The 10,284-nt window shown below is 41.3% G+C and overlaps 1 protein-coding gene across 1 annotated transcript; it reads left to right on the top strand.

Moving 5' to 3' along the window:
- Window positions 1–1,325: 1,325 nt before the first annotated feature.
- LOC308125139 (germ cell-specific gene 1-like protein) lies at window positions 1,326–9,177 on the top strand (the record flags this gene model as incomplete). Its single annotated transcript, XM_080488661.1, has 5 exons — window positions 1,326–1,859; window positions 3,306–3,353; window positions 4,961–5,113; window positions 7,786–7,897; window positions 8,874–9,177. The coding sequence occupies exons 1-5, from the start codon at window positions 1,556–1,558 to the stop codon at window positions 9,175–9,177; spliced, it is 921 nt and encodes a 306-aa protein (XP_080344787.1). The 5' UTR covers window positions 1,326–1,555.
- Window positions 9,178–10,284: the final 1,107 nt, after the last annotated feature.

Raw genomic sequence — 10,284 nt, 5'->3', positions numbered from 1 at the left:
AACTTGAAAAGTAAAAATAAAAAACGTGATTATTACAGATTAGAAATAAAATATATTTAATCGAGATTAATGTGAATTAATCTACAGCAACCCTGTGATTAATCTGATTTAAAAATTGCCACCGTTTGACAGCTCTAGCTTATGGCACATTGTTCTCTCTGCACATGATGCGTGTGGTTTTTCATGACAGGAATAAACTACAGCGCCAACTTGTGGCCTGGCATGCTAACGACACCGTTTCTGTCGTTTCTAACGAAACGACTGTCGTTTTCAAAACGTTGCCGTGTGAACGCAAAACCTCCCTGAAAGGAAGACGTTGCGTTTTCACGTGAAGCATTGTCGTGTTTCCATTCGGACTTTGACCGACGATGGAAACTCCGACTTGGTGTTTCAGTAATCGCGAGCAGGGAAAAACATGCGAACTTCTCACAGAGAAACCCAGAAGACTGAGTACTTCCTGTTGACTTTCTAATGGTCGGTGCTGCAGCCGTTGTTCTGATCGTCTCTGTTCGGAAGCTCGACAGAAACACGACTGCTGAACACAGCAACATGAACAGACCCGAGTTATCCAAAAGCTCAGCGCAGCCGTTACGTAACGCAACTATTCAGATGTCTGTAAGGTAGATGGTAAGCCCTTTTTTTGTTTTCAGATCCATTTTAGTGAGTCAGTCGTCTTAACAAGCTCTCACATGTCTGAAATTGAAAATCGACTGGTCGACGCAGAAGGAACCAGCGGCTCAACCTGCTGTAAATCCACCGAGAAGCTCAAACTGACCTTTGTGAAGGAATTCAACCTTTTTTAAGCTGGGAATAAAAAATAAATATAAAAAAAATCCCAGAGTTGGTGTTTAATGACGTGAGATTATAAAAAAAACAACAACGACAAAGTAAAATTTATATTTTTATTATATTTATGTTTTTTCCAGCTTGATCTTCACATATGTGGAGGAATTTATCTGCGTTTGCATGAGCAGGCTGGAGGAGATTTACCCGGCACACACACACACACACACACACACACACACTTGATATTATCTTTGGATTTTCATATGAGACGGCACACATTATGTCACGGGTCAGCGGCTGTAAAGCGGCCATCTGATCTTGTGTCTCTTGCAGACGCGGGGAAACGTACACATGGAAAGCCTTTTTGTGGATTATAATCTAAGCTCGTAGTAATCGTTCCTTTTCTTCCTAATGTGCTCAAAGGAAGTCCGCGTCGTAATTTGCCTTTTGTAATGGATGATATTGCGGGCGAACATTTGCCGAAGGGGAGGAGCGACAGGTTTCGGGCGGGCGGCGGACGGCCGGACGAGTTCAGATGAAGTGGCGACCGCCATGGCGTTCCATTGTCTCCAGGAAACGAGTCCCTGAATCCGAGTGGCGGGAAAACGAGCGGAGGGATGCACACGGTTCCCACCGACAGGATCCCCAAAGGCAGCGAGATTATGAAGATTTGAACGAGCGGGGAGGTGCGGCGAAGCGCGGCGGCTGCAGATCCAGAAGCCGGGATTAGTTGCCTCTTGGTTGGGTGTCCTCCGGCCGGGCCTGGACCATGAGGCTGGAGCACGGGCGGCGGGCTTCCCTGGCGCTCACCCTCAACATGGTGGCGTTTGCGTTCGCCGTGTCGGCGGTGACCACCAGCTACTGGTGCGAGGGCACCAGGAAGGTGGCCAAGCCGTTCTGCACGGGGCCGCCGGCCAAGGCCAAGCAGTCGTTCTGCATCCGCTTCAACAGCTCCAACATCAACGACAGCCGCCTGGTGCAGTACATCTTCGAGACCGGCGAGGAGAAGTTCCTGCTCCGGAAGTTCCACACGGGGATTTTCTTCTCCTGCGAGCAGGCCGCCGACATGAACGGTGAGAGAAACACAACCGCAAACTGAAACCCTTCGCCGTTTCGAAGTAAAACTCATTCAAGTGTGAAAGAAAGCTGAGAATTCATAGTAGCTTAGCATCAATGCTAACAGTTGTCAGTTGAATTGAAGAGGTGGAGGTGTCATAAAAAAAAAAAAAAAAAAGGATCTCAGGAAGTTAATCTAAAGATTGGATCACGATTTTTCGTGAAATGGTCAAGAATGAAGTACGGGGGGAAAAAAAGACGATTTTCTTTAAAGAGAAATTTGGGTTTCGATTTGATTTTTCTATTTTTTTTTTCTCAATGCACTTAAAAATGCCTGCAGACATCAGATATAATGTCAAAAGTGCAACTTTATTGTTTTGATTGTCCTCAAGAGTTAAAGTGCATATATACAATCCCAAAATAAAACGTAAGTGAGGCTCTTGTCCTTCAACAAATTTAAGCTTTAATCCAGATTTTAAGCAAAAGTGCAACAGCAACTATGGAAAACCCACAATGAATGGTAGAACGGAACATGAATATAACTAAATAGCAGCAGATTCGATGAATCGATTAAATCTATTTTTTGCCCAGTAAAGTGTAAAACCTTCAAAGTCAAAGGAACGTGACTTTTTAATATCAATCAGATAAATTGAGTGTCTTTGAGTGTACAAAAAAGCTGTATATAAGTTTGATGTATTATTATTATTATTATTATTATTCTTGATCATAAAGTGTAACACAAGTTATCCATCTAGAAAGAGGAGGTAATCGATGTCTGAGGAGTTTCCTGATGTTTCCCAACAATTTTCCAGCTGTTTTTGCGTCGACTTCTTTCAAAACGACGTTTTTATATTGTAAAATTACTTGGTGATATTTAAGAGCTTTTCAATAATAGTGTTTAATTTTTCATTATTTAACTTTATTGTACTAAATTCAACTTTTCTAATGAAAATGTAATTTATTTGACAAAAAGAAGTTATATCTCAACATGAACGCCGCCACTTTTCAGTTGCTTTTCTGTCCACATTTCTTACAGTGTAGAGCCGCTTCTCCGTCACACTCAAAGTGACACTTTAAGATATTTTTAAAAAGACTTATCGAGGCACCATTAAAACTAATATAACAGACACACACAAACCCTATTTCAACTTTTTTTTAATTGTAATTTGTTTCCTCGTGACCATTTTTTATAGTTAAATTATTAAAATGTTCATGATTTTTCACCAGAAACATTTTCATCTGTTTACCTCACTTTTTTATTTTACATTTTAAAATATTTTTTGTCTCCTGACTTAAAGTTTTAAATAAAATGCTTTTTGGATCTCATGTCCACAAATATGATTTTTTTTTCTTTCAGAGAAGATATATAAGTTTGTCAAAAATGTGAAGATAAATTGCTATTCAAGCTATTATGAATTAATTCCAATGACTTGACAGAAATCTATTTCCTTCTTTTCTTTCAGGGTTCGACTGTCGGGATTTCTCAGAAATAGCACCTGAACATGAACGAGGTCAGTAACACCAGATTGACTAACACTCTAACCTGTGGTGTGACGATAGTACCTGATTACAGTTACTTTGAAAAGCACAAATGTTGTGCCGCGAATTTCCTGAGACGGTCCGAGTGAAAGTTTCACAAATGAAAGTTGAAGTTGCAGAATATCGTGCTCTTCTGGTTAAAAACTCACCCGACAGAAAGACTCAGGAACTTTGAGGATGAGCTGCGGAGTACCACAGGGATCAGTCATCGGTCCCAAGAACTTTTACTTTCAATATCGACGGTGTCTGTAATTTGACCAGCCTGTTGAAATGTTCTGCTGATGATACTAAGTGATTCGGTAAAAACAACAATGCTACTTTAATATGTGTTCATCAATACATCAACGTAATAACGTAATAACATCGTAATAACAATCCAACATGGTACTTTTATTTTGACAGTCACCGTAATAACAATCCACGTGGTACTTTTATTTTGACAGTCACCGTAATAACAATCCAACTTGGCACTTTTATTTTGACAGTCACCGTAATAACAATCCAACTTGGCACTTTTATTTTGACAGTCACCGTAATAACAATCCAACGTGGTACTTTTATTTTGACAGTCACCGTAATAACAATCCAATGTGGTACTTTTATTTTGACAGTCACCGTAATAACAATCCAACTTGGCACTTTTATTTTGACAGTCACCGTAATAACAATGCAACTTGGTACTTTTATTTTGACAGTCTCCGTAATAACAATCCAACTTGGCACTTTTATTTTGACAGTCATCGTAATAACAATCCAACGTGGTACTTTTATTTTGACAGTCACCGAAATAACAATGCAACTTGGTACTTTTATTTTGACAGTCACCGAAATAACAATGCAACTTGGTACTTTTATTTTGACAGTCACCGTAATAACAATGCAACTTGGTACTTTTATTTTGACAGTCACCGTAATAACAATGCAACTTGGTACTTTTATTTTGACAGTCTCCGTAATAGCAATCCAACTTGGTTTTGACAGGCTTTGCAGACAAGAAACTCGTCTTCCTCTCCAACCGTCCTGCGGGACGCTACAATAGTAATCTGATTATTTGCTTGGAAATAGTAACGCGTTAGATTACTAGTAACTGAAAAAAAAATGGCCATATGAGAGTAACGTGTTACCAGGTGTGGTTTCTTTACAACCCACAGCTCCAACTCGTGGACTAACATGAAAACTACATCACTTTCAGTGTCATTTTCAAAATGTTGCCATGTAAACGTGGAACTTTTGCAAAATGAAAACCACAACAACAAGGTGTGTTTTCATACAGGGCCTAATTACACACAGAGAGTTTCTTTTTAAACTTTGTGATAAATGTGTCTTATGTTGAAATGAACGTGTACTTTTATCAGGATTTGCTGTGAGAAAAAAAAAATCAGATTTTTGGCCAAAAAACGTTGATTTAGTGTAAAAGTTGGAGGTGTAGGAACAATCTCTCCTTTCCCGCAGCACAAATGAACATCTGTCGTGATTAAATCCAGAGTCGACCTGCGCTCACATCTGCCTTTAGACCCGTGGGATTACCGACGAGGGGTGTGGTGAGGACAGTCTCTCATCCTGCTGTTTGTCCTCCCAGGGGTCCTGTGGCTGTGCATCGTGGCGGAGAGCCTGTACCTCACCCTGCTGTCCACCGGGGGCGCCCTGATGATGCTGGAGCAATGCCCCTGCTTCAGCGTCATGAACAAGCTGAAGCTCAGTGCCTTCGCTGCCTTGTGCACCGCCCTGTCAGGTAAAAACACACCCAAAAGCCAAAACAGCTCAGATCGCTTTTTGCTATTTGTCATTTAAAATCTGCTTCTGAAAACGGAAACGGTACAAACATTGAAAAGGATGTAGTTTTCACGTTGGTCCTCCAGTTGGCGCCATTGTTTGTTGTAGTAATGAAACTACACACACGTAGCAGAGAACAATTGGCTCTAAACATTAACAATGGGAGAACGTGGACATTGTGGTTGGATCATTATTACAGTGACTGTCAAAATAAAAGTACCAAGTTGGATTGTTATTATGGTGACTGTCAAAATAAAAGTACCAAGTTGGATTGTTATTACGATGACTGTCAAAATACAAGTACCAAGTTGGATTGTTATTACGGTGACTGTCAAAATAAAAGTACCAAATTGGATCGTTTTTACGGTGACTGTCAAAATAAAAGCATCAAGTCCTAGGAGAATATGAACTGGGAGTCATGACACCACATGATCTGATTGCTCTACTGAGCGCGTGCAGAACTACTAGTCACTATGGCTGTGGTGACAGGTAACAGTGTTTTCACCATCTACACGGCGGGCGTTTTCAAAAAGTCGCTTTTTGTAGTTTGTTCAGACGAGACTGTTCAAGCCGGATGCAGATCATATCGATTACATTCCAGATATTTTCCTGCGTTCTGATTCGTTTCGGCTCGAAGCTCCAGAGACTGCGGAGCCTCTGGCGTGTGAAGCGGCGTCCTGCAGGAGGTTAAACGAGCGAGAAGAGGAGCAGGGCAGCGGGTCATGGCGGCTGACGGAGGGGAGGCCGGCGGACGGCGAGCGCTCACAAGCAGCTCACGCCGCCTCGCTGCCTCGGGAGGATTTGCTGGTTTGTGGATTAATCGGATTGGAGGCTGCGGGTTTTGGGCCGTGCCAGCCAAGACCTGCCCAGAGGAGCCCCCCCCCCCCCCCCCCCCCCCCCCCCCCCCCACACTCCCCCCTGTTGTTCTGCGTTAATCCAGAGGAAAGCAGCTGTGGTGAGGCGGGCTGCTGGATCAGGCCGGCCGGCTCGCCACGCCAGCCGACAGTCACACGATTCAAACGCTGCACATGCAGGATTGTTCTCAGCTCCAGTGTGTGTGTGTGTGTGTGTGTGTGTGTATGTGTGTTGCAGCGGGGTGGGGGGGTGTTTCCCAGACATGCAAGAACGCAGAGGTCACTCTCTTCTTTCACTGTTTACAAAAAAAAAGCACAACAGCGCCACCAACTGCTTTAATGTCAGCAGAGACATTTTAACCTGGTTCACTCTTCATCATGTCTTCACAGGACTCCTCTCACCCCTTCATCACTCCTCTCACCCCTTCATCACTCCTCTCACTCCTTCACTCCTATCACCCCTCCATCACTCCTCTCACCCCTTCATCACTCCTCCATCACTCCTCCTTCACTCCTCTCACCCCTTCATCACTCCTCTCACCCCCTTCATCACTTCTCCATCACTCCTCTCACCCCTTCATCACTCCTCCATCACTCCTCTCACCCCTCCATCACTCCTCTCACCCCTCCATCACTCCTCTCACCCCTCCATCACTCCTCCATCACTCCTCCCACCCTTTCATCACTCCTCTCACTCCTCCTTCACTCCTATCACCCCTTCATCACTCCTCTCACTCCTCCACCACTACTCCTTCACTTCGCTCACCCCTTCATCACTGCTCTCACCCCTCCATCACTCCTCTCACTCCTCCATCACTCCTCTCACCCCTTCATCACTCCTCCATCACTCCTCTCACCCCTCCATCACTACTCTCACCCCTCTATAACTCTTCTCACCCCTCCATCACTCCTCTCTAACTCCTCTCACCCCTCCATCACTCCTTTGTAATTCCTCTCATCATGGAAACGTTGCCTGTTTCCATGACAACGGTGCCCGATGACACTGAAAACTCACCTTTTTCAAAACATTCCTCTTTTTTCGTCAACGCTCAGTCTTAATATGAACAAAGTTTCCTCCGTGGTGTCGTGACTTCGTCCATATTCTCCTGAGACTTGGTACTTTTATTTTGACAGTCACCGTAATAACAAACCAATCCTCATTGTTAATATTTAGAACCCATCGTTCTCTGCTGCATGTGTGTGTCCCTTCATTACTACAACAAGCGACAGCACCCACTAGTGGCCCAACATGCTAACTACACTGTTTTCACCGTTTCTGCCTTTTCTGTGGAAACGGACATCGTTTTCAAAACATTGCCACGAAAACGTAAAAACGTTCTCACTTGAAACGTAAATATTACAGACCTGGTCTAACATATCACCTGTTGATGTTGACACTAAACACCACCTTGTGGTACAAAGTGGTACTACAACAGTAGAAAACCTGGTTGTCTCGCTATCATTAGTCTCTGCAGCACTTTTTGACGATGTCGGGCTCATCGTTTCTTCATTTATAGCCTGTTTTTGAATGTTTTAATGTATTACTCTCACTTCTTAGGTTTGTGTCTTAAAAACAAAAATCCATAGAGATATAACAAATATTTATATGACCACAAAGAAATTACAGTAAACCCAACACAAACATTTTTTTTGTTTGAGTTTATATCATGAAGTCTTGAATTGTCGTATTTTGACCAGCTGTTGCATTAAATGTAAATCTATGGTGCGTGAAATGTCATTCCCTGGAATTAGCCTGCTGTGTGTGCTGGTGTTTCAGGCCTTTGTGGGATGGTGGCCCACATGATGTTCACCACCATTTTCCAGCTGGCTGTCGCCATGGGACCAGAAGACTGGAGACCGAAGACCTGGGACTACAGCTGGTCATATGTGTGAGCACCTCCCACAACTTCATCTCAGCTCGTTCAGAATCGAACATGAAATGTCACCCGAAGTCATGAGAGATGTTTCTGTCGGCTGATCTGTCAGGTTCAAAGGGAAGATCGTGGAAAAAGATCGTTTGCAAGTAAAAATACACAGTTTAGTAAAGCTTGAAAGAAATTGTGGATTTTCATTACATTTCAAAAAGGTAAAATTTTCCACCAGTGAAAAGTGACATTTTTAATTAACTTTATATTTTTTTATTAAATTGTTTTATTTTTTTAAATTTCTAATATATATTCATATTGTATCTATTTATATATGTATTATATAATATTTATATGTTATTAATATTAATAATATTATTTAATATTTTCTGATATTAACATGTATGTAATATTACATATATTAGATTTTTTTTATTTTTAATTATCAAATAAATTTTATTAAAATTATTATATAATTGTTATACAAAATATTTTTTTTTCTTTTATGTATTTTATTTATCAACGACCTAAACGGGATGATAGAGCACCAAGCCGCTCAAGAAGTCATTTTTGCCCCCAAATAATTCATGTGACGAAAATGAATAAGTGTAACTTTTATAGATACAAATAATCTTCGATATTGTGTTTCTCTTTTTTGTACAATTTCATGCAATCCTGAACTTTCTATGCTTCATTCTAAGAAGAAAACAGTGTTGTTTATAACTGATTTATTTAGTGGAAATGGGAAATAACAAAAGCAAACCCTCCATTTAATCACCTGTTTGGCCTTGATCCCACTCGAGGTGTTATTCTTAGTAAATCAGCCGTTTACCAGGTTTTGACCGTGGTTTAGCAGTAAATCAGCCCATAAATGTCATCGTTTAAGGGTGAATTATTTGTGTTCTGCCTCAAAACAGATGTATCCCTAACAATGAAAGAAGTTCAAAGAAAGAAGGTTGAGATAAAAGGAGCATTAAGCCTGTTTTCCACCTGTCGGCAGGTTGGCCTGGGGTTCGTTCGGTACCTGCATGGCCTCGGCGGTGACGGCGCTGAACCGCTACACCAAGACCATCATCGAGTTCAAGTACAAGCGGCGGAACATCGAGAAGAGCCTGATGATCAAGCAGAAGATGCTGGAGTTGGACCTGCCGGAGCAGATGTGGGACATGTACCTGACGGCGGTGCAGACGGACGCCGAGGCGCCGCCAGAACTGCCCGCGAACGGCCACAAGCCGCCCACGGGAACCACCTACGTGGTGGAAATGGACGACACACCCGAGCAGCAGGGCGAGGCGTACTGCTGAAGACCGACTGCTCCATCCGGAGGAGCTTTCCTGGATCCCCTGGACGTCCGTCTTCACTCGTCCTCTTCGATCTTTCTCAGAAACATTTGTGTTCTCCAGAGACGATCCAGCGGCTTTGACTCAACGGTTTCAATGGAAACCTTCCATGAGAGGATGTTGGAGGAACAAAGGTTTGGAGCTCCGCATTATGGAATAACGGTGCGATATGTAATAATGTAATACATTTTCAACTCAATATGTAATAACGTCGCATTATGTAATAAACTTTGCAGCATTTTGTAATACCGTGTTCAATATTGCTACAGTTATTACAAAATGCAAGTGTGTAGAGCCTCATTAAGTTATAATAGTGTAATATGTAATAATGTAATACATTTTCAACTCATCTTTTAATAAACGTTGTTGCATTTTTTTTTTACAAGTTCTTACATATTTGCAACAGTTTTTAAAAAATGCGGGTTCTCCACTTTTTTTTAAGGAATTTAAATAACTTGGTGCATTATTATGTAATAAATCATCAAAATTGACACCTTAAGTTGAAAAGCCATCATACCATTAGAATAACATTAAGCTTTACAGCTTAATTGTCTTTTCTTTTTTTTTTTTTTAACTAGTAGGATGATTTATTGCTGAAGTCTAAATGAAAAGTAACTGTTTTCATTATAATGGAGAATTTGCTCACTAGCGAGAAACAAAAACCAAACTAATGAATTATTACTGACACATCACAAGCATAGACATAAACACAAGCAATCTGCATTATGTTATGTAATTATTATATATGATACAAAGTATAAAAAAAATAAAACATTTATTACATTATTACATAATGCAGCTCTACGCACCCGCATTTTGTATCAACTGTTGCAAAATGTAACAAGTTATTACAAAATGCAACAATGTTTATTAAACAAATGCAGCAGATTATTACAAAATGTGGCATTATTGCATATTGAGTTGAAAATGTGTTGCATTATTACATATTGCACCGTTATTACATAATGCTACAAGGTGTCTGAAGGACAACGAGACGAAGTGAGAGACTCGGAGAGACTCGGAGAGACACTGGAGCAGAAAATGAGCTGGTTTGTGGACGGCCGTCTCACT

The sequence above is a fragment of the Lipophrys pholis genome (assembly GCF_963383615.2).
Source record: "Lipophrys pholis genome assembly, chromosome: 19".
NCBI classification, from domain to species: domain Eukaryota; kingdom Metazoa; phylum Chordata; class Actinopteri; order Blenniiformes; family Blenniidae; genus Lipophrys; species Lipophrys pholis.
Note: the sequence above shows the minus strand (reverse complement) of the source record. Positions and strands in the feature narration are given on the sequence as shown.